Source organism: Coccidioides immitis (assembly GCF_000149335.2).
Source record: "Coccidioides immitis RS genomic scaffold supercont3.4, whole genome shotgun sequence".
Classification (NCBI taxonomy): Eukaryota; Fungi; Ascomycota; class Eurotiomycetes; order Onygenales; family Onygenaceae; genus Coccidioides; species Coccidioides immitis.
In genome coordinates this window covers 3,491,677-3,507,773 of record NW_004504311.1, presented here as the reverse complement: position 1 = coordinate 3,507,773, position 16,097 = coordinate 3,491,677, and the positions used below count along the sequence as shown (strand labels likewise).

Sequence of the window (16,097 nt, the reverse complement as noted above, 5' to 3'; positions counted from 1 at the left end):
GAGTCTTGGCTCTATTAGGTAAGATAGCTTATTTACACACTAGTCCTATTCTGGGCTAGTTGACGCAATCGTGCTGGGAAAGCCGCAAAAGAGATTTGGGGCTCCATCGTTGATGAATGCAAAGAGTATGGAGGAAGCATGGGACGGAAGAATACAGTATGACATGCAAGGTGACATTTCTATCCTGAGCTGCTCTTATTACACAGGCCCTCCCCCATATACAGTTATGTTTTTACAGCTATTTTGAAAATTTCACGCGCAGTGGAAGCAAAAAACTCAAATGTCGCAACCATAGAAGAAGAAAAGCAAGCGTCCATAACACCACAGAGTAAAAAGTAAATGACATGGAATACACACCAGTGAGCCTGTCCACCATTGCAAAGTCGTACTTTTGAAGTCAATGAAATAGATTTTCACCACATAGTGGGCACATGTCGAGCTGATTCATAGCATTTCAGCATTTAAATGATCTTCCTGTATTCTACTAGAGAGAGCACTAATGACACGACATTCTATCCCCATCGTGCTGCCTCCCTCTCTTGCTCCACGCGCGCTGCCCTCGCCTGATCATCGGCTTCATCTTCGTACTTGTAACTCAAGCGCCTTCCCCCTAATAGACTTCTTTCCAGCTTGCTTTCGAGCCGACGGCTGCTCCGGCTGTCGCGATCAGCATTCATGGCCTGTCTCCGCTGCTGTTCTTTCAACATTCGCTCCCTGTTTCTCGCTTCACGCTCTAGGGTATGCGGATCTTTGTCTTCCGTTGCCGATTTGGTAGATGTTCCATTAGCTTGGACGCGTTCCGCCAACTTCTTGTCTCTGCTTCCGTTGACAGGTTCGTCGGCTTCATCACGTCGAGCTCGTCGTGCATGTCGCCGTGAATGTTCGCTATCTGCCCGAGACTCTGATCTCTCGCGACGACGTTTACGATCGCGGTCCTTGTCACGGCCTCGATCTTTATCTTTGCCCTTATCCCTGTCCCGGTCTCTCTCCCTGTCTCTCTCCCTTTCTCTATCCCTGTCCCTATCCTTGTCTGTGTCCCGTTCCCGCTCCCGCTCGCGGTCTCGGTCTCGGTCTCGGTACTTCTCCCTGTCGCGATCCTTTTCCTGCTCCCGATCTTTGTGCCTTCGATGATGATCTCGATCCCTCTCCCTTTCCCTTCCCCTTTCCCTTTCACGACGCCGATGCCTATCTTCTTTCTCCTTCGCACGCGCGAGCCGGCGGCTCTCACCATCTTCTCCAGCCAGCAGCGCCTTCGACGAGGATCTTTCCTTAGAGTCTTCTTGCGCGTCTCTACGCGTCGGGCTCCGATACCGGCGAGAGGATGACCCCTTTTCATCGCTTCGCCGAACCCTATCACGATCGCGGCGGCTGCGGTGAGACGGCCGATGCGTGGTGTCAGCAGAAGCCGATCTCGACCTGACACTCGCCTCCCCATCATGGTCAGGATCCTTGCGGGATTTTCGGCCGTGGCGGTGTCTGTCCGACCTTTCATCGTCATGGGAAGATCCAGGGGAGCGTGAGCGCGAGTAACTTCTATAGCGTGAACGGCTTCGATTTCTATGTGCACGGGACCTTCGTGACGGTGAGCGTGAGCGAGATCTAGACTTTGATCGTGACCTTTGTCTTGAATGGGACCTATTCTCATCGCCTGTCTTGGCGGGCGAGGTACTTTTGTAAATAAAAAAGAAAAAAAAGTCAGACACATGTTGCTAAAGAAAAACAATGTTACGTAGGTTGTAGGTAAATCACAAACCTTTGGCCGTCTACATGTTGCTGCTGCGTAGGTTGTACGTTTGCGCGACCTAAGATCGAAAATCCTCTAGCATTACGAATACTAGTGTTTGGCAGACCTTCTCTCATTGCCCGCGGCGCAGCTGGCGCACCGGCCACACCCATGCCCCTCGGTTCATTGTTGAAGCCATAGCCAGCAGATACCGGTGGCTGCGACGGTTGAAAGCCAGCTGGTCCGCTGGGGAAATAGTTATGGCCGTAGTTCGGCTGGTAGTTCTCTCCAACCACTGGAATACTGTTGCCCACTGAGTGAGGGCCGGACTTTACTTCCCCGGTACCGGAAGGATTCCCACTCTCAGATCCGGCCCCAGCCGTGCTCGGGATAGCAGAGAGTGTCTCCTGTGCGGCATCTCCGGGTGCTGATTTGGTTTCGGCGGGTGGTTCTTCGGCGGCCGCCGCATTGTCGGTGGTCTTTGTTGCTTCGTCTGTCGGCTGATTCTCGCGCATATTTTCCTCTCCGCCCGGCGCGGTCTCGTCGTTTAATTTGCGCTGAGGATTTTCTGGGGCATCGGTAGTTCCTGCGGGAGCGGGGCCACCGTTACTCTGGAGGTGCGGTGGGATCTGGTGCTGGAAAGGTGCTAGGTTAGTAGAGTGGTAATTATCATGCATACCCGACATGTAACCGCCGCGACCACGACCGCCGAAACCGCGACCACGGCCAGAACCACGACCATACGGGCCGTAGGGTCCATGGAAATCATTGCTAGGATGGTGCATGTGAGGATAATTTCCCTGTGGTTGTGACATATTATATCCAGGATATCCAGAATAAGGGCCGAAGCCGGCACCCATGCGATTTGCGAATGCATTTGCATTGAATTTATCTGGACCTCCATTCCACATATTGTTCTGAACATCCCAGCCTCCATACATTCCCTGACCGTTATTGAAATTCATTCCCATGCTCATATCACCACTCATGCCATTCATGTTCATTCCGTAGTCCGTAAACATTCCCTGCGATGCAGCCATCGGATCCATTCCCATCCCAGGCATGCCAGGGAGGCCTAAAGGGAAAGACTTGTCAGAACAATGTCGCAAAGACAGTGTGAATCGTAAGGTGACATGGCGCTTTTACTCACCCATTTGGTTCGGAAACGGCATCATGCCGGTTGGTTGCATGCCATTAGCCATAAAAGGTGGCATCATCTGGTTGAAATCAGCAGGCCCTTGCCAACCCATTGGCTGGAATCCGTTTGGATTACTCGTGCCCATCACCATCGAATTGTCTACAGGCTGGCTGGCCTGAGATGGATCTTGCATGGCACCGCCGTCGTCTTCCGCGGCGGAGCTTTGATCGGCAGGTGCTTGCGAAGGAACTTCGAGCGAGGTGGACTCTTCATTCACAATGCCATTCGTAGGTTCAACATGAGTCTCGGTGGGCTCCTATTACAAGGAGTTAGACCCTAAACTGTCGGTATTTTCTGATGCCCTGAGACTCACCTGTTCCGTAGGTGAAGGTTCATTATCGGCAATGGTAGCATTGATAGTAGGAGACGTGGCTGGAGCAGGTTCAGGTTTCTCGTTCTGTGAGATCGTATCGGCAGGCAACGGGTTCGCTGACTGATCGGGAGCCCCTTCGTCACCAACGCCGTTTGGTTCGAGAGGCTCTACCGCGGGAGCTGGTGTCTCAGCGGGAGTTCCTGTTTCCGTCGTGGGCGCAGCGGGCTCCGCGGCAGGCTTCGTTACTGGCCGCTCCCTTTCTCTTTTCTTCTCCTCTGTTCGAAGAAAGGCCTTTAAGGTTGTTCTTAGTGCTTTGTTTGGTTTGCATAGATCTGCATCCAGCGGCGTGTGAGCGCACACGGGACAATTTTCTGGAAGAGAGCCCTGGCCTGAAAATTATCAGAGTTAGCATTTCAACAAAGATATTTTTAGGCAACAGGGGGTGTTCATACAGCTTTCGCAGATAGCTTGATCGCAACAGGGAAGCCGAAATGCGTTCAAGGCCAGCTTGTTGCAGATGGCGCATCGGAGTTTGAAAGGGATCTCATCTTGGGTAAGTGAACTGGGAACGGTCAGCAAAAGGGTATATCTTTCACACCAAACCCGGGGACAGGGGCTCACCTAGCAATGTCCAGCAGACCCGATGAAGGTTCCAAAGCAGCCATTATTGCTTCGGAGCGTGGCGAGGTGTGTTAGCTATCCACGGCAGTGAGGAAGACTGAGGATGGAGGATTAAAATCGGGGTGGCATGGTCGGGTTACAGGTCAGCCAAGGGAGGGATTTATATGGTGACAGCAACACAAAGCATTTTTTTTTCCAGCTGCACAGTAGAGACGAAAAAAAAAAAAAGAAGTGAAAACGGGTCTTGTGTGTATGTGTGTGAAGTGGCTGGAGCTGGGGTAGAGTGATGTGAATTAAGCTGAACGCCGTCTGAAATCCTTTGAGAGCTTTGACCGGGAAGATTTTGAGGGCCCACGCGTCGGAATAATGTTGATCCGGAGGTGAGGGGATTTTTTGACGTTCAGGCCTTTTTTCCAAGATGGCAAACAAGAGTCAGCTAACTAGCGGAATAGCAGTGGTCGACAGATCCTGGACTGGAAGGGAAAAACAGGGCAACGGACGAAACAAAGTCGGTATCATTCAGATTAGATCAAGTAATTTGCAACCTTCATCGATGCTCCCCCGGCTGCCCGTTTCACAACCGACCCCAAGGCTCCCAAGATCGCGGCCGTTGGGTGATACCTTTTCGAGAGAAGAGCCTCAGGTTTCGCCCCGACGGCCGCGGAGAGACGGGATAGTCGGGTGTTGGAAAGGGGGAGGGGGGGGGAATATCTGTCTTTTGCATCTCCGGTTTTGCTCTATCATCATCGGACCCGACAGGCTGTCTGCAAAGGTAGGATCAGGGTAAAAGGAACAAGACAGGACCCCATGATCACTGTCCTTTTTAATTTGAAAAGATAGAACTATCAGCTGTTTACCTTTTGCGACTAGCTAGCTACTCTAGAGGGGATATCATGGATGGAAGTGAAAGGATAATAGAGAATACGCCTGTGCGGGCCTCCATCGGGGGTTCGTGATGGGTTCGAAGGGATGGCACTGCGTGATGATGGAATGAGTTTGGATGTCAAAGAAAGAAGAGCGAAGATTGAGTTGTGGTGAATGCCGGGTGATGATAGGCTGATCTGCTTGGTGGTGATGCGTGTGGGGTGGGCGGATGGACCGGGGGGCGAACGCTGGCTGGCCGGGGGATAAAAGGGCCTTTAATGACAGCCGCCCGCCGGCCCTCGCTCGCTTTCCTTCTCTTCTTCTCGCCCCTTTCCAAGACCTTCCTGCTGCTCTCTTGCTCGGCGCTGGGCTGTGGCGCTAGCCCATACACCCACCTCCCATCCCCCATCTATTGCCACCTACTGAGGTCTAGACACTAGACACTTGGCTCTGCAGAGTTTATGCGGAGCTTGGCCTGCCAACTCTGTCAACTGCCACGCACACCTGCCACCCTTAGGCGCACCTATCTTCACGTGCGATCTTATCTGCGGAGCTTGGGCCAAGAAAAAAAAAAAAGATATCCGTGAGATTGTGCTGTGCTGATCGGCCGCAACGCATCCCATCCCATCACGTCGCGAAGCTCACCACAAAAGCAACCACAACTATCTCTCAACTTTGTCTCTCTCTCTTCTCTCTCCCTCTCTCTTCTCTCTCTCTCTCTCTCTCTCTCTCTTTCTCTTTCTCTTTCCCTCTCCCGTGGAACACCCTCTGGCCTCTGATATTAATTGCTATTTATGTTGAAACTGTGGAAAAGGGCAGAATTACACCTGCAGTTTGGTCCTGCCTAGCACCATTCTTGATCCACACCCTTGCTTGACTCTTTTGCAGCTGGGACTTTGCCTTGGTATGTTGTCACCGCCGTGCCCCTTTTTTTTTTTTTTTTTTTTTTGGTTCGAACTGGCTGTCGTGCCGGCACGATACATCCTATGGAACGTCGCATGTGCTCATCGTAGCTCCTAGAGTGCGATTTAAAACTCAGCTAACACGAGCGTTTGCTAGCAATGACAGATCAGGACAATTCCTATAGACCACGGTCCCCTGATTTTTCCAGTTTTACTGGAACCCTACAACAGCAGCCTGTTGCTGATCCATACAGCCATACACCTTATGCATTTCCGCCCCAGTTGACCCCGCAAGCCTCCTACGACGCCTCTCCCTTCTTCAACCCTCACGTCCCCCGCCCTTCCGTCTCCTACCACCCACAACCTCCTTTTACCTCCAACTTTGCCGAGATGGCCCCGCAGACCCGATCGAGGACATTGCTACAGCAGCAGCAGAGTCAGCTCCAGCAACCCACACCCCAAGAGCCACCACAGTATCAGCCTCGGCGCCAGAAGGTGGCACAACAGTATCCACAACCAGGACCTCAGCCTCCTGTCCAAGCTCCGCTGGAACAAGCATATCCCCATCACGACACGTCTCCTGATTCCCACTCTTCAAGTGTAGCAAAGCCCGAGCCGGAATCGTCTGCGGGCCCGTCGATGGGCATTGAGATTAAGACGAAGTTTCCCGTCGCAAGGATCAAGCGGATCATGCAAGCCGATGAAGACGTCGGCAAGGTGGCGCAGGTCACTCCTATTGCTGTTTGTGAGTTTCCATTTTCGCTTCCTATCACCCCCACCACCGTGCAGCTGGGCTAACGACGCCTTCCGTTCTCTCAGCCAAGGCACTCGAGCTATTCATGATCTCCCTCGTTACAAAAGCGGCGCAGCAGGCGAAAGAGCGCTCTTCCAAACGCGTCACTGCCATGCATCTCAAGGAGGCGATTGCGAAAGATGAAGTCTTAGATTTCCTCGCCGACATCATATCTAAGGTACCAGACCAGCATACAAGCAAAAAGGACGAGGATGGGAGTGACCAAGACGAACATCGGAAAAGAAAATCCAGTAGCCGGCGCAAGAAAGATGACCCCGATGAGTTTTAGTATGAAACTCTGCCTTATATATTTAGTTGTTACCCTAGATTATGGGAGGTGCCTACTCTCGGCATGAACATATGGCGTTGGTGGGGATTCTTTTTTTTTGGGTTACTTAGCATTGCCCTGTATGTGTCATGCGGCATGGTTTTAACGATTTTTTTTTTTTTTTTTAATTCTGGATGGCATGGGGTTTATTGTTCTGGAATCTGGTACCAAGCGTTCTTCTCTGTGTATGTGTAGCCGCAATTTTTTAAATCCTTGCACCGGAGAAGGCAGGATATCCATTCCACAATGCAAAACAACACACAAAATGGATATCCATCATTCTTTTGTACATTCCAAGTATCCACGCCTTCAGGATGGTCATTTGATTGTTGGAAGTGCGGGGGTGGTTGGTTCACATCATCTACAGTACTCCGTACGGAGTACTCTGGGCCACATTTTTGATTTTCTTGTTGCTCTGGATTAGCTCTGGTTGAGTTCTTCTATCTGTAATGGCTCTGGGCCTGCCAGGCTTCACCAAATCATTCTTTAGTTGCCCCTTTTACTCACCAAGCCAAGGTACCACTCTCACCAGTACTTTGTACTCTTAGCTATCTGGAAATTCTAACTCTACATATTAAAATAAATAATTTCAAGACTAGTATCATTCTCATTTTTTTGTAAAAACTCATGGGGCTACAATTTAGATGTGAGTAAAAAACTAAAGTACATCATGAATTCTTAGAAACTCTTGATCTCTTGATGCTACACAGAGACTGTGTGCAAAGCAGAGTTTTACACTTCTGACTGCTAGTATCTGATTTCTTAATTTCCTTGTCACTATTTTCTGTTCCATCTTCTGATGCCTCATTTTCCTTGTCATTGTCATCTGTTTTATCCAAAGATGGCAAGCTGCTGAGATCTGTCAAGGGTAAATTATCAAGGTCCATATGTTCACACTCAACAGCAGGTGGTGTAACTTACCTGGTATTAGAACTCTGACAGGGGCAGAGTCTTGTAAAGATTTGTGTGGACTGTCTGGTGTCTTCAGATCACCTTCTGTGATTTCTGTAAGAGCCTCATTCTCTGGTGGGTCTGCATGTTGTAGAGGCTGCTCTGGATCTGGCTCAGCAGACATCTTATCACTAGATTTCACTGGTGATTGCATCACAAGAAGGGCCTTGCTGGTTATGACCAGCTTCTTCAATGGAACTAACCCAAGCATTTGCCAGACCTTTTTCATAATGTCATCATCTAATCCCAAGTCTGTCATGTCTTCATATTTTAAACGCGAACAAGTCTGTCCAAATATTTCACAGTAGAAGGTATCCGCTCGTTCGCGCACAAGGTTCTCGGCCTCATTCAGTGGGTTTGCCGTAGTATCTATTAAAATAAATCGACTTCCGAGTTCGAAGAATGGCAGAATGCTTCACTTGACCACAACAAAATGACGCCAACTCAGAGGGGTCTTTTGAATCTCTCTCCATCCAACATTTCATCCACCTTTGGCTTCACAAAATACCTCTCGAGATCTTCCATAGGCTCGGCCTTCGTATGGAATTGCCGTGCAATGGGTTCGTTTCTTTTACTCATGACTTGCAGCTACGTTGCTAACCTATTGAAGGAACAAGAATGAATGATGAACTCTTTACATACACGTCCGGTCGGTTCCTTTACAACGAACAGCGTCGCCTTGAGGAACGACGGGTTAATTTTAATATTGCTGCTTTGAAGCATGCTGCTGAAAAACATGTTGGACGAGGTAAAATCACCAATCTGCGAAAACTTGCTGAAGGAGGGTTCAATCGGGTATTCCTCCTTACAACAGAAGATGGATTTCAGGCTGTCGCCAAAGTTCCCTACATGATCACCGTTCCAAAGCGCTATACCACTGCCAGCGAAGTGGCCACAACAGACCTTCTACGATCAAAGGGAATTCCTGTCCCACGTATACTTGGCTGGTCCGCTGACCCAAACAATTCTGTCGGGGCCGAGTATATCATTATGGAAAAAGCCTCTGGAATCCCATTGGAAAAGAGATGGTTTAATCTATCAAAGCAACAACGGCACCATCTTGTGACAAGTTTGGTCGACATTGAGACAAAGATCTTTGACATCCCCTTTGGCCATTTTGGTAGCATATATTATAGGAACGATGTCCCATCAAACCTTCAACAAGACCTCTATGCAGAGAGCACCGACCCAGCCATGTCATCCGCAGATGAGCGGTTTTGTATTGGCCCTACGACTGATTACATGTTTTGGTACGGCAAACGCGCAGAGTTGGGTATAGATCGCGGCCCCCTGTAATGATTTCCAAACCGGCCCTTCTCTGCCCTAATTGAGGGAAGGCGAGCTAATAGAGTACCCTTTAGGGAAAACACCGAAGGCCTACTTGGTTGCTATAGGAAAACGGGAATGTGAGTGGACAAAAAGATATGGTAAACCCCGTCCTGTCCGATTTCCCCATGTTGTCAACTTCGAAGGCATCAAGTCCCCGCACGACCACATCCAGCTCCTGAACCAGTACATGGCTGTGGCCCCGTACTTACCTACTTGGCGGCGATCCACACAGTGAGTTGAACCGTCCCACTTTGCGCCACCCAGGTAAGTAAACCCCATTCACACCAACAGAACTAGTGATTGATTGTGTTTAGACCTTACTCCCGGGAATATATTCATTCGCCCGGAAACCAACAAGATTTCTTGCATCATCGATTGGCAACATACGGCCTTGCTCCCACTTCTACTCGCTACAGGGCATCCCCCAATGCTCCAGAGCCCTGATCACCCTCCACCACAAACACTCGAGAAACCGGTCCTCCCGAATGACTATGACTCATTCAGCCCAGAGGAGAAGTCTCAGGCAGATGAACTCCACAGACGCAGAGTATTATTTTATCTTTACATGGTGTTTAATGGTGGCTTAAATAAAAGACACCTGTCAGGACTGAGAGACCCTCGTGTCCTCCTAACACAACACCTTGTTGAGAGGGCTGAGAAACAATGGAGCGGAGACGTTTTCAGCCTAAAGGCGGCCCTCATCCGAATAACTGAGAATTGGGACCATTTTAGTGCAAGCCTGCCAGAACCAGTCCCGTGCCCCATATCTTTCGCTAGATCTGAGATTGATATGCACTATGAGCAGGAGCCAACGTGGTTTCAGATGAACAGTCTTGTTGAGTACTGGAAGTCAGAGCTACAGGGCTTGAGTGATGATGGTTGGGTTAGGACCGAAGCTTACGAGGACGTCGTGAAGAAGAATATGGAGCTGAAGAAGGTTTTGCTGGATGGTTCTGATACGCAGGAGGAGCGATGCGTTCAAGAGCAATAGCCATTTCAGGATCATGAAGAGGAGATTAACTGATAAATTTGATGCACTACAGACTGTGGGCGCTGTTATGCTGCTCCAATAACTATGATATTAACACTGGACTTAATATAAACGGATAATGTCGGCTTTTTCCTTTGTATCGAGGCTGAGGGTTTCAAAATTCCACAGCGTTGGATAGTCGCATAGAATATGCAAGCGTTTTCGGTGACAGGTGACAAGAGATGAGACGCGAGTAGACGAGGCGTTTGGCCTACTGGCTGATAAGAACAACACAGACCCATACACTGTTGCCGTGCGGGCGGCAGGCTCATGCCCTAGGCGGGAAGGAGGACAGGGCCATAATAGTAACTTTGAAGAGACTTGGCTGCCATCAAGCCGTGAGGCCCATAACACAAACAAAGAGAATTGTTCTCTTGGGGCCCTCAAGCACGCACTGGGAGAGTGATCCCTTCTGTCTCTCAGTCAAATTTTTGACCTGCGCTTCTCACTCTCTCTTGCACTACGGCATCAATTTTAACTCTTCATCACCACCTCCTCGCCATTTCCTTCCAAGACAGCCTTGTCCTACTACTACGAGATGGCTGAGCCTCGTAATTTCTCCCTTATCCAACCTCCTACGGCAAATTCCCCAATTCGAGTATATTATCGGGAGGGTGTGCGTGAGATATATATCCTGTCCTGTGACCTGGCTATTTGCTTACCCCTACGGGGCAAGGGATTGACCATGGTGCTCCGGTCAGAGAGTATGTCCCTGCGGCTCCTGGCCAATCCGACGCACCAGGAGTGCATTATGGTGACGAGGTCGACCGCCGTGAGATCTCCCAGTCAAGAAAGCAGATCCGTATATTAGGAGTCGTGCACCAGGACTTACGGCGTGATAACATGTTATGGAATAATGAACTGGGCCGGGTTCTGATCATAGACTTTCACCGGTCTCATGTAAACTTCCAGCCGACGAAAAAGTGGGTTGATCCCTGGGAAAGATCACTGGATCGGGGGGGGGGGGGGGGGGGGGGGGGGGGCGGGTCAAAACAACGTCGCCTTCTTCATACAAATGACGCTGGATACGTGCTGGATTGCATACTTTCTTTTTCAGTGTCCGGCACGGTGTGTGGGCGCTCGGACTCGATCCCTGCACATGGAGATTGGAACATAGACAAAAGAGCTCAAGCACTCGCGTTTGACTCAGTTCAAAAGAAAAAGTAGGCTGCTGCTCAGCCGTGAACCACTCAGTGTGGTTACCTTGACTGATCCCTGGTTCCTGTGCATGCATATTGCGGCACGGCCAAAGGATTAACAGCTGACATCATATCATTACGAGGATCTAGCCTCGCCGACAAGCTGGCATGCTGCTTGCGGCAAATGGACGAGGCAGGCAACAGCCCCGCTGCCTCCCAGCATATGTTAGCAGAGAGCTCCAGTGTCTGGGTATATAATGGCTGGCAAGAGATGGGTCGTCCTCTAGCACTTCCAAATACAGACTCTTTCGTGTGCTCCGAGCAATAACTGGTTTCTAAAACTTTTACATCAGATGAGGCGCGAGGGCGGTGTACCGCCGGCTGGACAATAACTTGTAGGAAGGGACATCGCGAGGCCGCAAACACCACTAGGAGTCAAGGACTCATGGCAATCTCCAGAACGCGATGAGGAAGGGCAGCTTTTGCGTGAAGCTCAGGGCGCAAGGTCACCAACGTTTCATGGAAGGCCGAGAGCTGATGGTTTCCGTCCCCTGAAACGCTTTGGGGCAGTTTTAACCGACTTGGCACTCTGCCGGCCCAGTTGGGTGAATGCACGCCCTCACCCAAGCCTCACCCTCCTCACCCTCGCCTTGGTGAGGCAGCCGGGTAAAAGCAGCCTGCCTCCAGCGCCTCCGGGACTAGTGCTAATAGAGTATTTTGGGAAAATCCAGATTCCCTCTTGACTATATCAGGTAGTTAGTTACCGGGAGCTTTGAGGTTAAGTAACTCAAGGGGAGAGAGATGCAAAAAGCTGTGACATCCTCGTCATGAATTAAGTATCAGGATGATTTCCACGACACTCCTACTCACCGAGACTTGACAGAGACCTCCAGCGTACAGTATGAATAATGGACTTTGTATGAGCCAATATTTTTTCTCGATTTAACTCGTTACTGACAAGCGAGTAGTGGTCTCGTCTCATCGGAGGTGCTCCCTCCTCCACTGGGTCCCTTCGCCGCAACGCTACTACCGAGCGTCATACCACGTTTAAACACATCTACAATGCCCTCTATGTATGAATCAGGAGTTCCGCTCATTCAGCAACCATTTTTCGATCTTCGTACTCACATGTTGCTCAGCAAATATGGCGCAATTCCGCTTCCCTCACTCCAGACTCCTCGTCCATCCCTCGCATACGAACCTGTATCGACCGCCTCAATGCGATCCTCAGCGATGAATCCCGAGGGCCATCGCCGCATCCATGCCTCGCCTTCGCTGCTACCTCGCAGGTCTATCTGACCATCGCCAAGCTTGCCTTGACGACGTACGATCCCCGCATCGTATCCGCGACTGCCGTTTTCTTTAACATGTTGATCGATGCAGAGGTCGACGGCATCGTCGATAACCGGACATTTTCGAGGGCACTGGTGGACTTGGCGCGACGAGCAAGCTGTGCGGGCGAAGAATGCGAAGGAAAACTGGTAGAATTGATATTCGGAGTTGCCAACAATATCCGACTACGACCAAACATCCTACCAGCGTGGTTCTTCCCAAAGGGTTCTCAAGAAGAAGAGCTGGAGATAAAAGAGGCCGGCGAAACTTTTGCAGGGGCAACTAGGAAGGAGGAGTTCCCTCTGTTCTATTTACTTCTGGATTATGTCCACTGTGCCGGAAGAAAAGGCGATTTCGCCCGCACCGGCCTTCTATATATAATTGAAACCGCTTCCAAGTCAAAGGATCTCGAGCGTTGGCTTATTGAGAGCGATATGGCTACACTGATGGCGACTGGGCTTGGAGGCTTGTACAGTCAGCTGGGAAGGTATGCCTATAGACACTCATATACCTGTCTTTTACATGCATCCAATTAACCGAGAGATGCAGAATATTGCCCCAGGCTCACGATTTAGATATCCCACCTATTATCGCTCTGTCCGACGATACTCGCCTGGAGGCTTTCATTCGATACGATCTAGGCGGTAATATGGATTCTTTCCTTTCATACCTTTTGTTTTGGCAGGATGCCGTTGACCACTGCAAGTCCGTCGAATTGAATGATACCCTTCTAGACCATTTCCAAGTTCTATTTCTTGAGCAACTCTTGTAGGCGGCCCCCCCCCCCCCCCAAACACCCGATTTAGAGCACAGGGAATTGATGACTGACGCAGATACCCATCGCTACTCGAGTCTTCCGACGTTGACGGAGGCTCGACGCCAGCTGTCATCACGTACTTGTCCCGGATCTTGGAGTCTATCGATCAACCCGAACTCATCCACCGAATTCTGCATTTCTTGTTAGCATCTCCGTCTGAGGGTGAAGCCATAACAACCAAGCCTGTGGAGCAACCGAAGATGTCAGTTAGCCGTCGCAAGTCACTCGACATCCTATCATCCTTCGCAGAAGCTGCGGCAATACCGTCACCTACTCTGTTCAACCTGGTGGACCTGGTATCGATGAGCATTAAATCACAAAACAACCAAACCCTTGTGGCCACGCTAAGACTTATCACAGCCATCATGCAACGTCATCACCACTTCGCCAGCTCGCTCATAAAGACGTCGACAAGGTTGGAAGCGACTCCAAATCTGAGGACTCTTGGGGCTTTGAATGCTGAATTGCAGCAGCTTTTCAGTTTCGCAACCACGATTTATGATAGCCCTTCACTTGATCAATCCTACGGGAGTTACCTCGCCAGCGCATCCGGGGCGCTCTCTTCTCGAGCATCAATGATGCTTTGGAGCAACTTATCCGATTCTAACCAGGAGAGCCCATCGATTCTCCAGGTTGACGACACCATTTTCAGGGGAATGCTGGATCTTCTGAGGAGTTTTTTCACCAACAACGTTATCACGAACCTTGCTTTAACAAGTTCGGTGACGGCTTTGGCATCTTCGAACCTAGTCTCTTTAGATGGCTGGCTCCTGGTCCCCGCAGAGAAATATCGACATTTACAAGACTTGAGAAAGACTCGGGATTCGGCTGAGCCGTTCAACCGACCTCTCAGCCCAGAGTGCCGAGATCCTGACAGCCAGCTGAATGGTGCATACGCACATCCTTCTTGGCCCCACGATGATTCCCCAGCTTTGACATTAGTGTTGTCTGCGCTGGTTGAGCAAGTTCAAAGTTGGCGTGAATCAATACCCGATTTTGATGCCTTATTAGCAGGCCGACGAGAGTTGCTCCACATCAGGGATCCAGAGACAGTCGCAGCGGACCCAGCGATGGAAATGGGAGCGCATTTATCAGATGAGTCGAGTGGTCTTGCGGGGATGAAAGGGGATCCCAGTATGGAATTTTCCAGAGGGCGACGATCATCGCAGAGGCAAAGGGTGGGGGAGAATTCCTCATCGCTCTTCGCGCGCTCTCAGTCAAAGCGCCCTATTTCCCCGACCCGCAATCTATCATCTCACCGTCCATCGTCACAGTCACCTTCCAAATCCTGCCTGCGTTCGCACCCCGTTGGCCTCCATAGACGCCTTGCAAGCCCTATATCAACCGAGTCTACCCGTTCCTTGAGTCGAAGATCTGAGCATCTGGACGTCGCTCCTGCGCCCACCGCTTCTGGAAATGTAGAGACTCCAAACGACGACGTGGCAGGCGAAACGAATGGGGACTGTGTGACGCTCGGGCATGTGTTAACGAACATCGTTATATTGTACGAATTTATCCTTGAGCTTACAGCACTGGTCCAGATGAGGGCAAGCATGTTCCAGGAGGTGAACTTCCACGCAATCAGTAGACCGTTGTGAGAAAAGCCGTCGTACTCCCAGCTCTCACATGACACGGTGGAATTGTTCCGACAATGTTGGAAATGTTATGCGCTCCTATCTAGCAAATGTATGTACATACAATACTGTAAGGGGTTGGTCTGGCTAATTGACCGCCGTTATATGATCGCTCTGTTTTCCTATCCTTCAGCGCCACAACACTTGAGACATGCTTCCATTTGTCAATTTTCTATCACCCCCAAAACGAGACAAGGCCCTGGGCCCGAATTCTTGCGACACCCTTGGGGCGTTATGCCGAGAGAAAAGGCCTGGTTGCAGCAGTCCAGCCGCAAATTATGTCCTTTTGAGACAGGTTTTATGACTGGAGCTGGGGTGTTATTGTAGGGATATAAATTCACGCAGGCAATTTCTTTTTTCCGGATAACCAGTCTAGATCATTTTAGTTGACTGACCTTTTGTTTGCTTGAGGTTATTTGACTTTTCAATATTCGACAAACTATGATATCTTATTTGATCATCCAACTTACTAATGCTTCATGTTTTTCAGGATTCTTGACCGCGAAAACTAAAAAAGAAAAAAAAAGCAAAGAAATGATCGACTCCCACCATTACTCCGTTGGGCGCTGGCGGATGTGCCAACTCGTCACTCTTACTCCAGCGCAGCCAAATCATGCTTAGGACGGAGTACGTAGGACCTCTCACCTTCTCCGGGATCGTCTTTCCACGTTTTTCCACGAAAGCAGTGGTGCACAAACGAGGACAATGCATCGAATCACCTGCGCCAAATATGTTGACCCCCTAACAATATTGGTTCGATGGTCCCTGTCATGCTGGTTACAGTATCCTTGCAAGTGACCCCGAACGTTGGCCATCAATTAGAAAGGGCCACGGCTCTGCGGTGTTCGAGCCGATATTAAAATCGAAGGCAGGCCGGACATTCGTGTTTGTGTCTGTCACTTGCATCCTGCTGCTGGGCAAGTCAAGCTGTCCCGTCTTCAGTAACGCGGAGCTGAAGTGGACGGGTTAAGTTCTGCATTCAGCCGCCAAGTCGTTGATGTCACTGAGTTCTGAAATACTTCCTCCTTCCCATCACTCTGAGAAAGTGTAACATATTCCTAGTTTCGCTTTCATTTCAGCGAGATTTTTGAGCCCAAGATCGGAAACCAGCCGCAGATCTGGC

General features: G+C 50.1%; 5 protein-coding genes across 5 annotated transcripts; 3 read left to right on the top strand and 2 right to left on the bottom strand.

Annotated features, from left to right (window-relative positions):
* Nucleotides 1-176: 176 nt before the first annotated feature.
* CIMG_05497 (uncharacterized protein) lies at nt 177-4,165 on the bottom strand. The gene is made up of 6 exons (XM_001246055.2): nt 3,856-4,165; nt 3,687-3,796; nt 3,235-3,623; nt 2,874-3,177; nt 1,754-2,798; nt 177-1,668 (listed from the first exon to the last, which is right to left on the bottom strand). The coding sequence occupies exons 1-6, from the start codon at nt 3,897-3,899 to the stop codon at nt 513-515; spliced, it is 3,048 nt and encodes a 1,015-aa protein (XP_001246056.2). The 5' UTR covers nt 3,900-4,165; the 3' UTR covers nt 177-512.
* Nucleotides 4,166-5,467: 1,302 nt separating this feature from the next.
* On the top strand, nt 5,468-7,143 carry CIMG_05496 (CBF/NF-Y family transcription factor). The gene is made up of 3 exons (XM_001246054.2): nt 5,468-5,623; nt 5,779-6,366; nt 6,441-7,143. Exons 2-3 carry the CDS (start codon nt 5,781-5,783, stop codon nt 6,701-6,703), a joined length of 849 nt encoding a protein of 282 aa, XP_001246055.1. The 5' UTR covers nt 5,468-5,623; nt 5,779-5,780; the 3' UTR covers nt 6,704-7,143.
* A 267-nt stretch (nt 7,144-7,410) lies between these two features.
* On the bottom strand, nt 7,411-7,952 carry CIMG_13470 (uncharacterized protein; the record flags this gene model as incomplete). Its single annotated transcript, XM_004446181.1, has 2 exons — nt 7,411-7,601; nt 7,664-7,952. 2 exons carry the CDS (start codon nt 7,950-7,952, stop codon nt 7,411-7,413), a joined length of 480 nt encoding a protein of 159 aa, XP_004446238.1.
* A 68-nt stretch (nt 7,953-8,020) lies between these two features.
* CIMG_05495 (uncharacterized protein) lies at nt 8,021-10,138 on the top strand. The gene is made up of 5 exons (XM_001246053.2): nt 8,021-8,253; nt 8,304-8,966; nt 9,055-9,205; nt 9,255-9,286; nt 9,337-10,138. The coding sequence occupies exons 1-5, from the start codon at nt 8,127-8,129 to the stop codon at nt 10,011-10,013; spliced, it is 1,650 nt and encodes a 549-aa protein (XP_001246054.2). The 5' UTR covers nt 8,021-8,126; the 3' UTR covers nt 10,014-10,138.
* Nucleotides 10,139-11,977: 1,839 nt separating this feature from the next.
* On the top strand, nt 11,978-14,992 carry CIMG_05494 (uncharacterized protein). The gene is made up of 5 exons (XM_001246052.2): nt 11,978-12,108; nt 12,160-12,264; nt 12,331-13,010; nt 13,073-13,291; nt 13,357-14,992. Exons 1-5 carry the CDS (start codon nt 12,100-12,102, stop codon nt 14,936-14,938), a joined length of 2,595 nt encoding a protein of 864 aa, XP_001246053.1. The 5' UTR covers nt 11,978-12,099; the 3' UTR covers nt 14,939-14,992.
* Nucleotides 14,993-16,097: the final 1,105 nt, after the last annotated feature.

Bases quoted from the DNA above. Each gene is read 5' to 3' on its own strand.
- CIMG_05497 (XM_001246055.2), bottom strand. From the start codon at position 3,899: ATGGCTGCTTTGGAACCTTCATCGGGTCTGCTGGACATTGCTAG. The intron at 3,797-3,855 runs GTGAGCCCCTGT...GACCGTTCCCAG, and splicing joins GGTCTGCTGGACATTGCTAG to TTCACTTACCCAAGATGAGA. The intron at 3,178-3,234 runs GTGAGTCTCAGG...TCCTTGTAATAG, and splicing joins AACCTTCACCTACGGAACAG to GAGCCCACCGAGACTCATGT.
- CIMG_05496 (XM_001246054.2), top strand. From the start codon at position 5,781: ATGACAGATCAGGACAATTCCTATAGACCACGGTCCCCTGATTTTTCC. The intron at 6,367-6,440 runs GTGAGTTTCCAT...CCGTTCTCTCAG, and splicing joins GGTCACTCCTATTGCTGTTT to CCAAGGCACTCGAGCTATTC.
- CIMG_05495 (XM_001246053.2), top strand. From the start codon at position 8,127: ATGACGCCAACTCAGAGGGGTCTTTTGAATCTCTCTCCATCCAACATT. The intron at 8,254-8,303 runs GTTCGTTTCTTT...AACCTATTGAAG, and splicing joins ATGGAATTGCCGTGCAATGG to GAACAAGAATGAATGATGAA. The intron at 9,287-9,336 runs GTAAGTAAACCC...GATTGTGTTTAG, and splicing joins TCCCACTTTGCGCCACCCAG to ACCTTACTCCCGGGAATATA.
- CIMG_05494 (XM_001246052.2), top strand. The intron at 12,265-12,330 runs GTATGAATCAGG...CATGTTGCTCAG, and splicing joins ACATCTACAATGCCCTCTAT to CAAATATGGCGCAATTCCGC. The intron at 13,011-13,072 runs GTATGCCTATAG...CGAGAGATGCAG, and splicing joins TTGTACAGTCAGCTGGGAAG to AATATTGCCCCAGGCTCACG.